At 42.0% G+C, this 20,347-nt stretch overlaps 2 protein-coding genes across 2 annotated transcripts; both read left to right on the top strand.

Annotated features, from left to right (window-relative positions):
• The first annotated feature begins 4,301 nt into the window (after positions 1-4,301).
• Positions 4,302-9,073, top strand: LOC137272375 (uncharacterized). Its single transcript, XM_067804751.1, has 5 exons — positions 4,302-4,345; positions 5,060-5,205; positions 6,942-7,106; positions 7,699-7,745; positions 8,956-9,073. The coding sequence occupies exons 1-5, from the start codon at positions 4,302-4,304 to the stop codon at positions 9,031-9,033; spliced, it is 480 nt and encodes a 159-aa protein (XP_067660852.1). The 3' UTR covers positions 9,034-9,073.
• An 895-nt stretch (positions 9,074-9,968) lies between these two features.
• On the top strand, positions 9,969-19,260 carry LOC137273440 (uncharacterized). Its single transcript, XM_067806130.1, has 6 exons — positions 9,969-10,047; positions 13,668-13,716; positions 14,664-14,803; positions 17,230-17,394; positions 18,305-18,351; positions 19,074-19,260. Exons 1-6 carry the CDS (start codon positions 9,975-9,977, stop codon positions 19,119-19,121), a joined length of 522 nt encoding a protein of 173 aa, XP_067662231.1. The 5' UTR covers positions 9,969-9,974; the 3' UTR covers positions 19,122-19,260.
• Positions 19,261-20,347: the final 1,087 nt, after the last annotated feature.

Raw genomic sequence — 20,347 nt, 5'->3', positions numbered from 1 at the left:
TGGGTGACGAAACCGTACAAACATCCTGAGTCATGTTTCACCGCCAACCACATCAATATGCAATATATACCACACCACCTGTAAATAATCAAGTCTGGAAATTACACACAACAATTTATTTAACGTCCTTGCATGCCAATTTCTAGCACTGACAAAGGAAATTCAGCAGAACGTTCGCGGAAAGTGTAAGCACGTCACAAAATATGACACAAAACTAAATATGAAACTACACGAAGAAATATTTGTCTGCTTAGCTAAGACGCGTAGCAGTCCACTTGATTGCACCAGGCTTAACATCGCTTTTAGCAATATTCCCACAAACACAACGTGGAACACCAGAACTGAGTTTCACCCATTGTACCCATCGAACCTGGGACTTAGGTGTGATGAGCGAACGCCTTACCACTGCGCCACCCCACCGACCCGTGACAAGACGGAGCCAGTGCCACATCATCCAGATTCCAAATGGATTAATTTCTCTTTGTTAGGGCCAGAAAACATTGGAGACTTTCTAACTTTTCATCCCTACAAACATGAATGTTTCCGTAGTATTTACCAAAGTACTGTCATGATCTTACAGCATTGTGTCGAAATTACTGTTGTCTCGAAGTAAGAGCAGGATCTCTATATATTCCCTAAACATGTACAGCTGTCACCATTCGGCTGTGTCGAACCTCGGATAGCCTTAAGTATAACACTGAACAGCGAAAGAAGACTCTTTTTTTCAAGGTTTATAACAGAAGACATAAACATAAACGTTTAATTTTATGAAAGTTCCATTTCCTATTCAGCATATTAGATCTTTTCAGCTTCCACACAAGGGAGTACTTTGGTTAAAGTGCAAATTACAACTGTATCAATATTTCGTACACACCACCTATCAGCCATTATGTTCGTGTAGATCACATGTACTTGCTAACATTGCCAGATTATCACTTCTGGCTCACCTAACCTGACATTATCACAATTAGTGAATTTCGGTAAATTCTGGTTTCGGCGCTATCCTGCAAGCCCTACTCTCCTCTGACCCCGAACGTGGGTGATCATTATCATGGGTTTTGTCACCCATGGACTTCTGTTCACAGATAGTGGAACACTGAACATACAGGCGATAGTAGTCTGACTCCTGTCAATTTCCAAGGCGTTGAAGTTAATGGTTAACGTCTCGGGTTCGAATGACCACGTACTGACCATTTACACTCATTCTATCAAGGCGCAACAAGCCTTGCAGACGACTCTTTGCTGGTTCATTTGGAGAGGAGAGATAAAATAATTGTCCACAGAGGAAAATCGAACTTCCAAGGAAGTGTCACACAAATTTCGTTAACCCATGAAGATCCGGGTTAAAAGTCATCTTCAGCAACCCATGCTTGAGAATATCAGAAATGAAATGATTAAAAGAGGAAGTCCTAAGGCATATAATAATAGACAAGAAATACAAAGCCTTGACTGGGTAAAAAAACGCGGAAGTCCTCCACCATTGATGACAGATGCACAAAAGAAGGGGATTTAAACTTGTATAGCGCTCACGAAAATCAAGATTCGGATAATACTTGATTTTCTGGTTAAAATTCCATGTGGATTTATTCGAACTGTGTGGAAATTTGGACAAAGGATCCCATGAAACCAAAGCGCGAAATTTCACATACGGGGTAAGATATCATAACGTCAAATTTGGCGAAGGAACAATATGCTGGCATGAAGATAAACGGATTTTCCAGTCTGGTAACGTCGCGCGGGCTACACAGTCCAGTGGTTGTCGGACAAAAATGTTCAGGTTTTAGACTGGGCCACGTACAGTCCAGAATCTTAACCCTATTGAGAATATGTGGGCACTAATGAAGAACAGATCAAACCAAAATTAGAAATATTGAGGATATCAAGAAAGAAGTGGTCGAACATTGGGATACGCTGTCACACAAACTTTGATTGGTAGCTAGACGCATTCAGTCGTGTATGGCAGGGCAAGGAGGTATCACAAAGAACTGAAAAGACACTTAGACTGTAAGAGAGTCATATCTCAATATATTCATAGTTTTTATACATATATTAGATATTTGCCGAAACAATTGTTCCAGTAATTTCTAAGAATACTGTGCCTTATTGTATAGTGTGTCTTAAGTCAATCCTAATCTTTGTTCTGACACATGTTATTAAACACATGTTATTGAACACATGTTATTAAACACATGTTATCAAACACATGTTATCAAACACATGTTATTAACATTTTTATTTCATGGGAATATAAAACACAGTGACGTTGTTTCCATTACTACAGAAATACAAATGTTGCCACGAAGTTTAATAAATCTGTGTCTATATGGTAATTTCTTGCAGTAATGTAAGCAACTAGGGTTGCCTTCTGCGTGTAGAGGGGGCTGCGCGTAAAGGGGGCTGCGTGTAGAGGGGACAAGCAGGCTGAGCTGATGTCAGGAACACCCGAAACCTCTCTGCTGCATTCCTATCTTAATCTGTAAAATATAACAATAGGCCTACGGGACTTTCGCCTGAAGACCTAATAATATTCGGATAATAACAGTAGGTCTTCCAGAACTTCGTATGAAGGCCTAATATGCATCTTTGCTTCATCTGTCCACCCGAGTGTGAACAAAACTGAGACCATATTCAGTGCTCTGTCAGGATGTATGCAAAACAAATTCAAACTACACCACAAGACCTGGAAAACCTGGAAATATCTCACCCCACTTTTCGATCTTGGAAAAATCATGGAATTATCTTGGGTATTTTTTTCTAACGAAACAGTACAACAAAAGCAGCCAATAACGTGTACCTGAAGATAGTTTAGCACTAAAAAAATTGTTACACTTCATATTTCAAATTTATGGATGGACAGCTGTAAGAGCAAATGGGAGGTCGTAGTAAAGATATAAGTTTAAATGTTTAATTTACCCACGGACATATATTGTTGTGTGTCGAAAAAGCATTTTTTTCTCGTGGAAATGAATCATGCTAAATGAAAATATGAAACATATCCACAGTCGCCGATGCATGTATTAGGCTGAGGGTATTGTCCGAATAACTCGCCATTCCTGAAATATAAGGGGACCGATGTCCTTGAAGAGCCGAGGCACATTATTGTTAAGGAATGGAGAGTTACTACCTTACTTTAATTACATTCAAAATATTGGTAGTGTTATATGCCAAATGTAATGCAAAGTGGTACGAACTATCAAGGTGTTACAATTGAAATTGCTACACAAGTAATGAAAAGTAATGGAGCAAAGAGACAATGGCGTGACGTCACAAATGTAATTTAAAAGAGGGTTAAAATAATATACTTATCCAAATGGGATCTTACAGCATGGAGCAAAACTAGCGTTACAGACTAAACATTCTCTCTGGTGACTGAATAAGTCAAATGAGTGAACATCGCGGAGGAAAAACATTCAAACAGGAATCCTGACCAAGGGATTATCCCAACAAATATGAGTGCCACCGTAGATAACTACATGCCTTCCATTCATGTTTGTCGAACTTGGGTTAATTTTCCTTGCTATCTTAAAAACCTGAACCATCCCGTCAGAGTGGTGCCGATCCCAGATCAGGTGACTCGACATATCAGCAATAATTCTTCTGCCACATGTCCATTTCTTAACTCTCATCGTGAAGACAGGTAAGGTACACGGTAGTACACGGCTTTTTATGGCATGATAAGAGAATTAATACTTTTTATGACAATTTAAGTTACAGTCTCGTGTCAACACTGCATGCTCATGAAACGTCAAGAAAATGATTTTCATCAGTGTTTGAACCTACGATCAAACATTTCTAGGCGTTGCTTTTTTTTCATTACTGTAATACTGTTTTTGGATTTCTCTGGCATTCCATTTCAATTTTTTTATTTATTTTTTATTATTAGTTTTGTGTTTTTATTCCTTGTGTGTGTTTATTCGAGTGGGGTGGGTGTTTTTGGGTTGTTGTTTTGTTTGGTTGGTTTTTTTGGGTTTTTTGTTTTTGTTTTTTGTTTGTTTGTTTTGGGTTTTTGTTGTTGTTTTTAGGTGGGTTTTTTGTTTGTTTGTTTGTTCTTGTTTCTTTGTTGGTGTTGTTTGTGTCTTTATTTGGAATGAACGTGTTTGTCCTTTTTGGAGGAAGGGAGTGGGTTTTGGGAAGTTGTTAGAACTAACAAGGGTATGGTACTAGAGAACACAATCATCAACATGGGTATCCAGAATGTCTAAGGGCCACAACTCTTTTCAGCTACGTTCCAGTTAATATTACGTTCAAAGGTGTGCATCTTGTTAGATTACAAGACTAGGTATGAGTTCTGTGTTCCAGCGATGTTCCAGTACGCCCTACTCCTCCTCCTGCCCTGCGCCCTGGGGTAAGAACATCTGTTGAATGGTGGTGGGGTAGCTTAGAGGTAAAAGCGTTCGCTTGTGGCACCGATGACCCGGGTTCTATTCCCCATATGGAAAAAATGTTGCAAGCCCGTTTCTGGTGTCCCCGCTGTGATATTGCTGAAATATTACATAAAAACGGCGTGAAACTACACCCACTCTGTCGCATCTGTTGACTGACTTTCTGCTTACGAGTAGACAGACGGTGGTTGGTTTTTGTAGTCCGTAACTTGACAATACGATACAGCAGACCATGTGAAGTTTGTCGCTTTCTTATAAATGATATCACCAGAGCAGACTGATATCTGTATTCTATTTACACCCAACAGACAAACTTTTGCTGTTTTTCTTTCTTTTTCCGCATGTGCACCCAATCCCTCAACTGAAAAAGATTTGTTCCCGGAATCTTGGCCGCCGCAAAACACAAACCTATATGCTTTTTCACAAAGGATCAGCAATTCCTTTCCTTCACACGAGTTCATCATTCGACTGCTCAGCGTATGAATGACATAAACCAAAGCAAAGGGAGACAATTCAAGACTAACAAAAACGGCTAATCGCCATAGGTTCGAGGACATCATCTTCAAATTCATTCAGTGTCTCTGCAATAATACACTTTACTGGGTACTGTTCTCTTCCTTTTCCGACAACATGTCTGTTTTAAGTCGACATCTGAACGCTGTTGTCTCCCCTGACAGTGCTCCCGCCACGGACCCCGTCACTGCCTGGGAACACCATGTGCACCAGGAAACGGAAAGGCTGTGGCAGACGTTCGATTTCAACAACAACGGAAAATTCGACAGGTCCGACGTCCAGACGTTCATCCATGACTACGACACTGACGGTAAGAGTACCTACCCAAGCTCGCTGATAATGGTCAGTGACCTTTCCAGCGGCATCTCGGCAGTCGTTGTAATTCCACCCCAAATCATTACAGACCCAACCTCAGATCGGCCATGTTTCCTTATAGTAACGTTTGCAGGACGTTCGTTCGTGCTTATCTCGGTTAATCTAAAAACGTTATACGCGATCCACCAAGATTTCACCACTGGAGTCTGGCTAAAATGTCGTCGTTGTTTTCGATGGTACAACACGTGGTCGCTACGAGCTGCTTGCTAATGATAATTTCTGATCGTTTGCTCCACTTCGGTGACCTGGGGCACGCGAACAGCAGTGCGACTGGTTTTGGGGCATGATTTTCAAAATTGCGTTTCTTATCAATCGATGCCGGACTTCTTAATTCCAGAATGTCCCGAGCTGGATCTGTCATTAACATACTGTGTCAAGCTTAATGTGCTGTTCCAAAGTAGAGAGTAAGCTGCAATCTAAGTAAACTTAGTCTCAGTATTATTCGTTACACTGCTAGCTAATAGTGGATAATAGTATGGATACTAAAAATGAACATTACTAAAATCTCAAAGCGACTTAAACTCTTATTTTGATAGAGTCGGAATCAAGAGATCCGTGAAGATCCTGGTTTGAATTGATCTTCTGTAACCCATGCTTGTAAGAGTCGATTAACGGGATCGGGATCAGTCTAGCTGATTTGGTTGACACATGGCATCTTATCCTAATTGCGTAGATCGATGCTCATGCTGTTGATCACTAGTTTGGTCCAGACTCGATTCACTACAGACCGCCGCCATATAGCTGGAATATTGCCGAGTACGGCGTAAAACTAAACTCACCCACTCCAAATACAAAATGATGCCCTCATCACGTATTGTTCCCAAAACCTCTCAATCATTTCTTCAAAGTTGATGATCCTTCTAACTACCAATCATAACTCATAATCATAAAGTATTAGATGAGCCAGCACAGTGAACGTCTTTGTGACAAACAGGCGGGGCAAGTAATCTGGACGAATACAATTGGTTGTTACAGGTAGACTGGCGATTAAGCACGTGCAGTACATGCAGACCGTGGCGTGAAATCAATACTGCTACTGTTTAACACATGCCTCGTAGAGCGATTTAGTTCAGCAAAACACCTTCACGAAATGATTCCCACGAGAAAATTGAAGTTTTCAATATTTAGACGACATTCTGTTTCCGTCTTGTTTCAAATGGAGGGATGGCGTTCCCATATATCCATATATGCAAATTGGGGTCATTTGTCAGGTCGTGGCTCATCCAGTACCTGTCCCCTTATTTTGTCGGAGTGTATATTAAATAAGTTTGGGATGGTGCACGGTTGGTAATGATCTGCCGTAAGACTCCAATCCATTCTCCGTTTTGCTGTTTCCTGGCTGACATCTGGAAATAGTATATTTTTACTTAACACAGTTATGGAGACTGACAAAATCAAATACCAATGGATATGAGAAATCCTCGCCCATGTAATTTCTTCCATTCAAATGAAAAGATATGCAACATGAGTATTTTCTGATATTCGAGGAGCAGATAGCATTTATAAGAAACAGAACACTATATATTTTCACTTCTGGTATCCCCGCCGTGATATTGCTGGAATATTGCTAAAAGCGGCGTAAAACAAAACTCACACACTCACTATACCTTCACCCTTTAAGGTGTCTTTTTAACGATTGTCCGTTATCTGTGTTGCTATATTGGTTTATAGGAGACGATGAGGTAACCCGGGCCGAGTTCGACTTCCACTGGGGGGTGACGGAGCCAACTCTCAACATCGTTGGACACGGCCTGTTCCTAGAGTACGACGACGACCAGAACGGTGTAGTGACGTCATCCGACCTGGACGCCCTCTACAACAGGATGGACCATGACGGTAACTCAAATACCATGTTCTTGTAAACAGCTCGCTGTTTGTGTAAACCTGTTTCCATTGTCTCAAGGACAGACGTTTACTGTGCAATATGTACATGGCGTCAAGCTTGGAGGGTCAAGCTATTGGTCAGGCTGTTTCTTAAAAGTCTTCAGATATTTAATTGTAATCAGCTTGTCTTATCGATGTATGACTGCGGTATTGCCGATGCGATGTAAAACTCTCTCACTCCCTTTGTACTACTGCGTCTGCTCCCACCAACACCCCCTCTCCAAGATGGAGGGGCAGTTGGGTATACTTGTGTTTGAAGATTCCGTTTCGTCACGGTGAAGACCCGAGTTCTATTACCCACATGGGTACAATGTGTGAAACCCATATATGATGTTCCCCGTCGCCATGTTGCTGGAACCTTGCGTAAAGCTTCATTCACTAAACTCATTCACTCCAAGGGTAGCTACGCCCTGAGTTTGGGCTATCTCCTCAATCCAGAATTCCAGTAACAACGACAAAAGTTGAACTAACAAATTTTCGCGACAATCTTTGATAGTTTAGTATCCTGATAATGATTCTCCTTAATGCATCATGTGTTTTACAGATGACGGAACTGTCAGCAAACATGAGTTCAAGAATTACTACAAACAGGTAGGTAACCACAACAAAGTATGTGTTTTCTCGGCGGAATTAGGTATATTGTCTTTTTTCACATAAGATGTACGTAATAATGTATCTGAAATTTTAAAGATAAATCTTTGAAATGGGAATCTATTTCTTCCCTGGAACAATTATTGTCTGCATATTCATACAAAGTACTCCTTTGAGTATGTTTCACTAGTTGTATATATCTTTCTTTTCGCAACAATGAGGTGTTAAATTTCCAATTACCGCGTCCTAGTTCCTTGCGTAAAGCGTTAGGGAATGTTGGTATAACTGGAATGTTAGTATAATTGGAGAATAATCGAATTTATATCCTGGGACTGGGACGGTTGTCCGCATACTTGTCAAGAACGCTCATTATATTGATATCAATTATCATCATTATATTGATATCAGTTATCATCATTATATTGATATCAATTATCATCATTATATTGATATCAATTATCATCATTATATTGATATTAATTATCATCATTATATTGATACAATAAATAGACACTGCTTTACGAACAGATAATTTCTACGAATGTGGAAAGCCTTTTATCACTTTGATAAACCCTCTTTGAACTTGTTATCCTTTGAACGCCTTTGCGTTTAACGTCAGACCCGAATCAAACTTTCAATCGTTCACACTTTGAATGAAGTGAATGCGATGTCACTTTTGTGAATAAGCAGAATTTCTTCAAGTTTCCTGCGGGTCAAAATATGGTTGTTTCCCGTTATTAAATTAATTTTAAATTTGATGAGAAAAGTGTAAGAATCGTGATAAGGTTCCCATTTACAGCCCCCCTTCCGTTTCCGTAATTAGGAAAAAATATCATTGGTCACCATAGGCCCTTTCCCGTAAACTACATTTCAACTGTTTTCGACTATTACTTCATTGACAAAATGTCATCTTTCTTAAATCCAAAACGTATATCGGATTTTGTTACTGTTTTCTTATGTCAGTCTCTCTGGGTGGGCGACTGGGTATCCGAATTGCGTCGACAGATGCTCATGATATTAATCACTAGATTACCTGTCCAGTCACCTGTCCTGGAATATTGTTGGGGCGGTTGCGTAGCCTTGTGGTGTCCCCCGCCGTGACATTGCTGCAATAATCCTAACAACAGTGTAAAACTAAACTATTTGTCTCCTGTTCGGTCTGTCCCGGAAAAACACCGATTTGCTCAGGAATGGTGTTTCCATCTTTCAGCTCCTCACAGTGTTGTTCATCCTACAGACTCAGCACATTGAGAATCAGGCCACCACCACTGCAGCACCATCTACATAACAATGACAAACAATAATAACAATAATAAACACATAAACCAGTGATCAGTGTTGTTTTATAATATCACGGGGTTTTCAGACGGATGCATGTTGTGTTGACTCGGTGAAATGCGCGTGGTAGGTGGAGCATGCGTTGATTTGTTTGTATATTGGTCATTTAACATTCAGAAATATTCTAGCTATACGACGGCGATTTGTAAATAAACAAATCTGGACAAATCAATCCAGTCATCAAGGGCATGACCACCAATCTGCGCGCGCATATATGAAGACTGGTCATTTTCTCTACGCTGCGCAACCCCATTTGCGCTACAGCTTGCCTTTGGTCTAAGATCTCGTAAGTGTTCTCGTAGCCATTGTACCTCCTATTATAAACTGTAACACAGGCGGTACAAATGCTACGAGAACACTTACGAGATCTTAGGCTTACGAGAATCTTGTGAAACGGGGCCTAGATCCCTTTAGTTGCCTCTAAGACAATCATTGCTTGCTGAAGATCAATCCGAACCCGGATCTTCACGGGTGAACACATGTGAGGCAGTTGGGTTAACGGGACTTTTCCGAGTTCGTTTCCCACATGTGAACAATATGTGAAACCCATTACTGGTGTCCCCTGACACGCCTTTGATGGATTATGAAAGCGGTGTATATGGTAAATTCAAAGGATTGTGTGCACCCTCGACGTTGCATCCCCTGCTGTACAAATTCTAAAAACATGTTCTTAAAACCACACAGTTAGCGCTCGTGACACAAATAATTAATACTACGCAGATACGGTTTGTCTGCAAAGCAAGGCTTTCGAGAAAATGGCATTCAGGCCAAGGGGTTATCGCTCAATAGTTAAAAATATAACAGTTCGTAGTATGCCTCCTTCAGATTTTCACTTCCAAATTATTTCGTTAATTGTTATCTCTAATGATTTTTTAAGACTTCCCCAATCCCATGTCACGTGGCAACATACGGGCTTTCCTTCTCCCGCCATATGTTCATTTCGTAGCTCTCACCATTAGGACAGGTAAGAGTGGGTACAGGGACTGAAATATTTTTCATAATAACACTTGTGTAATTTCTTATTTCGAAGAGAACTTTGAGAGACTAAAAGAATCTCAATTTGCCACTCTTATACTATTTACTAATGGTCAGATTGTTAACGTGTGATTCATACACATTGTGAGGTGGCTCTGCTGGAATAGCGGTCGCTAGTCATCCCGAACGTCCGGGTTCGATTCCGTACATGGGTACGATATGTAACGCCAATTTCAGATGCCAGCGGCTGGACTATTGCAAGCATATTGCTGTCTGTTAAGTAAAACATCGCTAATGGAAAATGAACAACGACATATATCGCATACGATCTAACAAAATGCTCTGCGTGGCATAATGTTTTGGCCGGTTACAGAATAACATCACGGGAAATATTAATTATCACTCCTTTGTCAATTCTGACAAGGAATTAACTGACAGAAAATCCGTATTTCCGAGTACGTATTCATAGTAAGTAAAGTGTGTTTCCTTACATCAAGTGTGTGACTTCCTGGACATATTCATCCATGAACAAATTAACATAGCAAACATGACCACTTTGGTTCTTGTTTGTTGTTTAATGCCGCACTCAGCAATATTCCAATGAGTGAGCGGGTTTCTTTTTACGCCGCAAAATCACCAACGAGGGACACCAGAAATGGGCTTGACACGTTGTGTCCCTTGTGGGGAATCGAACCCGGGTCTCCGTCGTGACGAGCGAACGGTTTAACCACAAGGCTACCCAACCACCCCCCGCAGCAGTATACCAGCTGTAGAACAGAGGTCTGTGTATACTGGAGTCTGGACAGGCAATCTAGTGATTAATACCATGAGCATATGTCGTCGCATCCGATATGCGTCACCTATTACACCTATGTCACCTATGTCACAATGCCTGACCAGTCTGTGCCGTTAGTCGCATCTTGCGGTAGGCATGACTTGCTGAAAACAATTCTTCTAAAAAATCTCTGGTAAATCTCTGACCTCTCTGGTAGTTGTGATCAATAACTACGCCTGATTTTACCATTTTGTGAGAAGAGCTGATTCCTTGTTTTCTTGAAATGATGTTTTTGCCTATCGGCATTTGGTTTACAGGTACGTTTACAGTATTGTGATCCTTGTGATAAATATCGGCAAATGTCGCTTGAAACTCTTAAATCACTGGACATTTTATTGGATGTCATGTCGCCATGTGACTTAGCACATCTGCCATAGATCCATTTAACAATTACACCTATTTCATTTGTAGATACAACATACGTCACAAAATATTTCATCCGGAACCAATTCTTGAAACGTTAAGAACTATTTCAATGTTAGTATTATACAATATGTATTTTGTACTGTGCAGCGTGCTGTCATCAAAGCTCAACGGAGTAAGGGGTGAAGTACTGTTATAACGAACTCAAAAGGATCACAAATATTGCTTTTTGAGTGAGTTTCAGCAGTATTCCAGCTATATAGCGGCTATCTACAAATAATCGAGTCTGGACCAGACAATCCAGTGATCAACAACTCGAGCATCAGTCTATACAATTGGGATACGATGACATGTGTCAACCAAGTCAGCGAGCCTGACCACTGATCCCGTTGGTCGCCACTTCCGACAAGCATGGGTTACTGAAGATCATTTCTTACCCGGGGCGGTGGGGTAGCCCAGTGGTAAAAGAGTTCGCTCGTCACGCCAAAGACCCGGGTTCGATTCCCCACATGGGTACAATGTGTGAAGCTCATTTTCTGGTGTCTCCCGCTGTGATATTGCTGGAATATTGCTAAAAGCGGCGTAAAACTAAACTCACTCACACATTTCCCGGAACTTCACGGGGTTCCTTTGTTATAACCATAGTTGATAATATGCATTTTGACTGAAATATACTGAAAGGATAGTTTGTTGGATCCATCAGAGACCCGTTCCTCAAAGTGATGGTAGCGCTGAGATGATGGTAACTACCATACTTTAACATGGCGGTAAGGTGAGCGTAACTACCCTACTTTAACATAGACTTGCGACTGTCGTGGCGGTAAGGTGATCGTAACTACCATACTTTAACATAGACTTACGAGTGTAGTGGCAGTAAGGTGATCGTAACTCCCATACTTTAACATAGGCTTACGAGTGTAGTGGCGGTAAGGTGATCGTAACTACCATACTTTAACACAGACTTGCGACAGTCGTGTCGGTAAGGTTAGCGTAACTACCCTACTTTAACGTAGACCTGCGACAGTCGTGTCGGTAAGGTGAGCGTAACTACCATACTTTAACACAGACTTACGACAGTCGTGTCGGTAAGGTGATCGTAACTACCATACTTTAACACAGACTTGCGACAGTCGTGTCGGTAAGGTTAGCGTAACTACCCTACTTTAACGTAGACTTACGACAGTCGTGGCGGTAAGGTGATCGTAACTACCATACTTTAACACAGACTTGCGACAGTCGTGTCGGTAAGGTTAGCGTAACTACCCTACTTTAACGTAGGCTTACGACAGTCGTGGCGGTAAGGTGAGCGTAACTACCCTACTTTAACGTAGACTTACGACAGTCGTGTCGGTAAGGTGAGCGTAACTCCCATACTTTAACGTAGGCTTACGAGTGTAGTGGCGGTCAGGTGATCGTAACTACCATACTTTAACACAGACTTACGACAGTCGTGTCGGTAAGGTGAGCGTAACTACCCTACTGTAACACAGAATTACGACAGTCGTGGCGGTAAGGTGAGCGTAACTACCCTACTTTAACGTAGACTTACGACAGTCGTGGCGGTAAGGTGAGCGTAACTACCCTACTTTAACGTAGACTTACGACAGTCGTGGCGGTAAGGTGAGCGTAACTACCCTACTTTAACGTAGACTTACGACAGTCGTGGCGATAAGGTGATCGTAACTACCATACCTTAACGTAGACTTACGACAGTCGTGGCGGTAAGGTGAGCGTACCGTAATCGAGATACAGGATCAGGTCAACTGTTTCCAAATATGCAACATCCGGTTATGAAGATATTGAAAGATACTGACTCGTTTGCGTTTACTTTTGAAGTTTCAACAAATCAAAAACTTGAAAATAGGTTTTTATTATATGATTACACAATGCCATTTAGAAAGTGGTCAAATGTAATACACTCTCTTGATAAATTCTAGATTCTAGTACGATTGGGGTTCAGTCCCATTCAGGATTCGAACCCACACCCTCAGAGTCAGGCACCTAATCGCCAGCACAAAAAGTCAGCCACCTAACCCACTCAGCCACCTTCACTTCCACGTACTAGAATCTGTACTTTGTACATTACATTGCACAGAGTATTTGAACAGTCAAATAGACTGGTGTATAAGTTGACGGGACCTACACGTGCACTCGAGTTATCCAGTTGTCGACATAACCGCTAACTGAAGACTAAGTGAGTGATACCAAAGGACCAAGCTTTTACTTCGAGAAAACGCAAGTTCCCTACATCAAAATTAGTCACAACAGTATGCGACCGATTTAAGTCTGCGGAAACAAGCACGAGGTGGATGAGAGCAATACGCAGTCGAACCTCCACTATAGTATGTACGGTAATCGCTAGATGAGACTGAGCTAAGACAAAAAGACTAGCTATGTGTTCTGTGTTCCAGCGATGGTCCAGTACGCCCTGCTTCTCCTCCTCCTGCCCTGCGTCATGGGGTAAGAACACTTGCCTCGTATACAACCAATCAGCAGTCGTTCCAAACGACGATCACACTATTTACGACTCCTCCATTGTAGGAGTCACTGTCACGTGACTTATTAATCGACATAATTAACCGTGTGAGCAGCAGCGTGTGCAAAATATGCATTTTATCGGAAAACGCACGAAATGTCTCCAAATCGTCATGATAATCCAGTTTTAACCATCATGCATTTGACACACATGAGTCTTGAACAAAAATATCCATCACTTCGTCGAGTTTTCTGAAGTCTCCAAATGCTTCATTTCGGCGTACCAGTAACATTCGTCACCAATCGCCCCTTTCCGTAACCTCCAAGAACATTCCACTCGTGACCAACTTCATTCGAGACTGGCTCTTTGTTATTCCGAGACAAGCCGAATAGCGAGAGCCTTCTCCGAAGTTACGTAAAGGGGTGGGTTCATGACGAATGGACCAACTCGTGTTATTCCATGACACGCCGAAAAGCGAGAGTCTTCTTGGAGGTGACGGAAAGGTGCGCGTGATGACGAATGCTCCAAAGAGTCGCTATTCGACTTATCTCGGAATAACATGAGTTGGTCACATATGTACCGGTAATTGTAAGCTTTGCACTGATTAGTTGATTAGGAAGTTCACTCCCATGATGAGTACGCCTATAGATCGATAGGTTTTCGCATGCCTATATATCAATTTCATTATTTCCCACAAGAACGCATTGGTTGTTTTTTGTTGTTTTGTTTTTCTAACGCCATATTAATGTGTGCTCATACCACCAGCACGCTGTAAGTAATCAGGTTTGATGCGTCAATATATTCTTGCTTGATAACGGTATTAGCAGCTACACCGAAACGTCGCTCAGATTAATAAAGTTGTATATCCATAGAACTCTCCCCGTTGAATATACAGGTTCGAGCTAGCTGATATGGTTATCTCCCCTTGTAGTGACACGGATCCGGTGACGGCCTGGGAGGCCCACGTAGATAAGGAAACGGATAGTATGTGGACGTCTTTCGACTCCAACAGCAACGGAAAATTTGACAGGAGTGACCTCCAGGTTTTCATCCATGACTATGACACTGACGGTAAGTGGAGACAATCTAACGGTTAGATTCACAGATTGTTAGGGGACATATATGGGTGCTGGGATAGTCTAAAGTCCCGGGTTCGATTGTTCACATGAGTACGATGCGTTTATGTCCCCCTCCGTTTATGTTTGTGTTGTCCCCCGCCGTGATATCGCTAAAATATTGGGCAAACCCCAACCCAGTCATTCACTTGCCCTAGGCCTCCTTTCACAAAGCTGATCATGCGTCACTGTATTACTTACGAGGAGGAACATATCGGGGCTCATATTTTTCATACCGTGCCCTAGGGCAAAATATCACTTTGCCATGAACAATGCTGTGACGTCACGTTTCATCTGTGACGTTGCGTTCTACATGCGGCGACTGTGGGTAGCCAGCCCGAGTTTGAAAGTAGATTTGGGTTTAATTTCCTCAATTTAACGACTTCGGTAATAAACAGAATATCACATTCGTGCCCATAACATACCATGTTTATGGCACTCGTGCCTAAATATCGTCATATCCCTCGTTCTTGCTCAGGACATACCAACATTTAGACACTCGTGTGGTAAACATAGTATGACACGGGCACTCATGCAGTATCCTCTATTAAGATAACCTCAGTGCAATGTTAAAGAACGGGAGTTAAGTTTAACCTCAGTAAAGGTTGCTTCGTATAAGGAGCCCCTGGTCACATTTAAACTGATGGACAAAAGAAACGCTGGCAACATTTTTTCTTATGAAATGAAAACGTAAGACAATATATGTAAGCAATTATGACTGTATATCAAAGAGATGGTAACTGACAACAGGTGTACACGCTCTAACAAAAATATGGTGGATATTTAAGAAATTATAATGAATTTTGTTCAAGCAGTTGGATTGTCCATAAGTCGATCACACCGAAATCACCCAAAATTAAGAAAATGTCATCAGTATGGAGTGTGTCCACCTCTAGCACGAATGCACGCCCTGACACGACGTCTAACAGATGTAACCAGTCTCCTGACAGTTGCTGGGGTGATTTGACGCCACTCCTCTTGCAGGGCTTGCGTTAACGTCTGTCGGTCATGAGGACGTTGTTGACGTTGCTTAATACGTCTCCCGAGGTGATCCCACAGATGTTCTATCGGATTCAAGTCGGGGGATCTGGCTGGCCAAGGAAGAACCTGGATGTTATTAGCGTTCAGAAAGTCCCTTGTAACACGTGCACTGTGTGGAGTGGCGTTATCCTGTTGAAACAGAGTTCTTGGATTATTCTGTATGAAGGGAAGCACGACTGGTCTCAATACCTGGTTGATATATCCTTGAGCATTTAGATTACCATTAATGACAACCAAATCAGTCTTCCTGTCACCACAAATATCGCCCCATATCATCACACTGTCGCCACCATCAGGTTGCACCTCTTGAACACAACAACGTGACGTCCGTTCCCCTCTACGTCTGTACACGCGCATTCGGCCGTCAGCATTGAAGAGTCTGAATCTGCTTTCATCCGAAAAAAACACTCTGTCCCACTGTCGTCTTTGCCAGAGTTGCACAGTTCGAGCCCACCTCAATCGGTTCCGTCGATGTTGCAGGGTCAAGGTCATTCCTCTGAATGGTCGATAAGCCCTCAGTCCATAATGGCGGAGACGTCGGGCCACGGTCTTCCTGCTGATGGGGTGTTGTAGTGCATCTCTTGCTGATGACGTAACAGTGAGGAATCTGTTACGAAGGTGAAGCAGACGTAAATAGCGGTCTTCATTTTGCGTTGTTACCCGCGGTCTTCCACTCCGTGGTCTGCCTGATGTCTGACCAGTCTGTCTGACACGTTGCACTAGTCTCTCTATCGTGGTTTGATGACAGCCCATGATTGTCGCAACCCTGGACTGGGTTGCACCCATCTCCAGCATTCCTATCGCTCTCTCGCGCTGTACAGATGTTAAACGTGGCATTCTTGTTCATCAAATCTAAACGGTCGAATGTCAGAGAAGAGTTTTAGTCATTATTTATACCCGATCTTTGCACGAAATTTTCGTAAAAGCACTTTTGAAATTATATGCAAAAACGCAGATTTCACCCAAAAATCATGCTGCACGTTCATTACATGTTATCAGCCACGAAGTTTGGGTTTGCAAGAATGTTCCTATATTGCTGTAAACAATGTTTTTGAGTTTGAATCAGTTTTGCAACCAGGTTTGTGAAACCAGCGTTTCTTTTGTCCGTCAGTTTAGAACAGAATTCAGAAAGCAATGCTTTATCAATGAATTTTAGTTTGTCGCGTCCAAGAATAAATCAACAAACAACATGCATTCTTACACGTTTTTTTCCTAAAATATAGAAACTAAAGCAATCCTTTTCTTCATTTTTAGAAAAATAAATTGCCCGTGTTTGTTTTCAACCCATCCTTCAATGTATACAGCACATCGCGTGTGTCCACCGTCCGTGTTGATTTCTAGGAGACGGTGAGGTAACCCGGGCCGAGTTCGACTTCCACTGGGGGGCGACGGAGCCAACTCTCAACATCGTTGGACACGCCCTCTTCCTGGAGTACGACGATGACCAGAACGGTGTAGTGACGTCATCCGACCTGGACGCCCTCTACAACAGGATGGACCATGACGGTAGCAAACAATCCTGTCTTCTACAACACAGTGATACCCCGGGGCATAACATTTATAAGAGCGTGACCTGACCTCAGTATACTCGGAGTATACTGAGTTGATCTGCAGCAACCCAGGCTTGTCATAAGAGGCCAACTAACGGAATGGGATGATCAGGCTTGCTGACTTGGTTTACACATGTCATCAGTTCCCAGTTGTGTAGCACAATGCTCATGCTGTCGATCACCGGTGCCTGAATGCGGTGTTAAGCAGCAATCAAAACAACTAAACAACTATGGAGTTCAAACTATTACTCACCAAGTATTCATTACCCTCCGTTTACTAAACAAATATCTCAGACTTGTATGAGAATCATATCTGGGTATAACGAAAGTACAACTATAAGACCGAACTCGACTGGACACTGCTGGTACCTCTTACCTCGGGGTGGGGGGGTGGGGGGTGTTACCTAGTGGTTGAAGCATTCGCTCATCACGCTGAAGACATGGGTTCGATTTCCGCATGGTTAAAATGTCTGACGCCCATTTCCGGTGTCCACCTCCATGATATTGCTGGAATATTGCTAAAACCGACGTAAAACAAACTCACTCACTCACGCTCGCCTTGGAAGAACTGTACTCGCAAATGGCTGTTAAAGTTTTGTCAACCCCAACATACAGTCATCTAGAAATCATCTTTACTGTAATCATCATATTGTTTCCTGGTAAGTAGGGGTGGTGGGGTAGTCTAGTGGTTAAAGCGTTCGCTCTTCACGCCAAAGACCCGGTTCGATTCGCCACAATGTGCGAAGCCCATTATCTGGTGTCCCCCCGCCGTAATATTGCGGGAATATTTGCTCAAAAGTGGTGTAAAACTAAACTCACTCACTCCTGGTAAGTAAGATTCCTAATGCCTCATCATATGTTTATAGATGACGGTACTGTCAACAAGCGAGAATTCAAGGCCTACTACAAACAGGTAAGTGACATGAGACAGGGCTTAACAAGTGTATACTTAAGGAAGAAGTTATTGGGGCTTGGAATATTTCCTTTGTTTTACAACGGTTTTCATGGAGTTCAGCTAGTGACGCCGTTTTGTAATGGTTGGAAACAGCAGTTGTGCGAATTGACGCAGTGGAGAAAACTGCAATGCAGCTATATATCGAGAACAGATCTGCCGGTATTGATAAACTTATTCAAAATGAAAATATTTCGGGGAGCTACAGTGTTTAATTTTAACACAAAATCAACTTAACCGTAACCTTCTTGCGAAAAGATTTATGACGTTTGGTAAACCTTTCAATTTCTTCTTTTAGTCATTATTCAAACAAAATCATCTGTTAGGCCCACCCAGCCATCGTTTTTGCTATTGAATACAGTCTCAACAAATGTATACGTATCAACGCCGACTTATGAAAAAGTCTGGGCCAGACAAGCGAGTGATTGGTATCATGAGCAACATCCCACCGCGTTATGATACGATATTGCAGTTCCAGCTGACATTTCCCACTTTAAATATATTTTCCAGCTTTAAATGAAATCTTGATGAAAAGGTGAAAATATAACCTTCAATCACCTTGAACTAACTCGGAACAAGAAGCTACTGTGCCTATCGTGAAAGCCAAATTTGTCATGAATCGCCCATTTCCGTGACGATCGGAATAACACGAGTTGCTCACGAATGGTGTTTCCATCTTTCAGCTCCTCACAGTGTTGTTCATCCTGCAGACTCAGCACATTGAGAAGTAGGTCAGCTCCACCACAGCCCTATCAACATAACAATGATCAACAATAGTAGAAACATAAACCATTGATTGGTGTTTTCTGCAAATATCACTCTAAGAATCAGGGACATCAACGCGACACCAATAAATAATGATAAACCCCACTCTGTCCCGTGTTGTCCTTCGGGTCCGTGAAAGTCCAAACCTTCAACTGTCAAGACCAGCACTTTTCTACAGTGGACGGAGATCTCTCAGAAGGTCGGGGCCCCATTCTCGGCCACGTGGTGTCAAAAGACTTTCAAAGCTGATACTTGTTGTTAGTACTTATTACATATTATTTTTTCAACGCACTCAGAAATGTGTCAGCTTTATGGCGGCAGTTTCTACATAATTGAATCTGGACCAAACCACAGGCAAACTGTAGCTCAAATGGGGTGCGCAGCATAGAGTAAATGACAAGTCTTCTTACATGCGAGCAAAGGTTTGCCTGTGACCAAACAAACCAATGATTAAACAGAATAAGTGTATATGATTGACACCATGAGACTGGGGTTATTGTGGCGACCACTCAATCCGTTAACAACGGACCTGAAAGGGTTGGTTGCCATGGATTATCTCTGACCCTAAATTTTCAAAGGATTGTGCATCTAGGCGATACAACAAAGATTGGTCAGCACAGAGTCAATGCAATGTTACTATTGTTTGTGCTGAGTATCTAAGTGGCTAGCTCATTAGCCACGGGCACGTTTCACAAATCGATCTGTCGTAAGTCAGTGTTATAGTATGGGAGTTACCATCACCTTACGCTACGGTCGTTTAGTGAAAGGGGCCCTGATTATTACAATATATCTCGTACTCACATGCTGTCTTTGCTTTATAAGTGCAAGAACCTTAAGCTGAACGTTAAACCCAATGTCACCTCAGCGTTGTCAAAGACAACTTCCCAAAGGGCACCCAGGATACAATCACTACTTCAAATTCGGTTTTAGTCCAATTTGAAAGACAAAACGCTAAATGTAAATGTCCATTTACTGTAAACTCATCAGCGACAAAATTTCGGCACGAAGTCAGTAATATAATAGGAGAGATGGAAATGGTGACGTCACTTCCGAAATAGAGTCCAGCAACATATAGATGGTGTGAACTTAACACAACACAGGATAATCTATGGTGATCAATTTACCACCTAGGTAAAACACACGTGCACACATCCCGGCTCAGCTTGATGTGCGATGATAAGTCTAGAGTGAA

Source organism: Haliotis asinina, chromosome 2 (assembly GCF_037392515.1).
Source record: "Haliotis asinina isolate JCU_RB_2024 chromosome 2, JCU_Hal_asi_v2, whole genome shotgun sequence".
Lineage (NCBI taxonomy): Eukaryota > Metazoa > Mollusca > Gastropoda > Lepetellida > Haliotidae > Haliotis > Haliotis asinina.
This window is presented reverse-complemented; position numbering and strand designations above follow the sequence as displayed.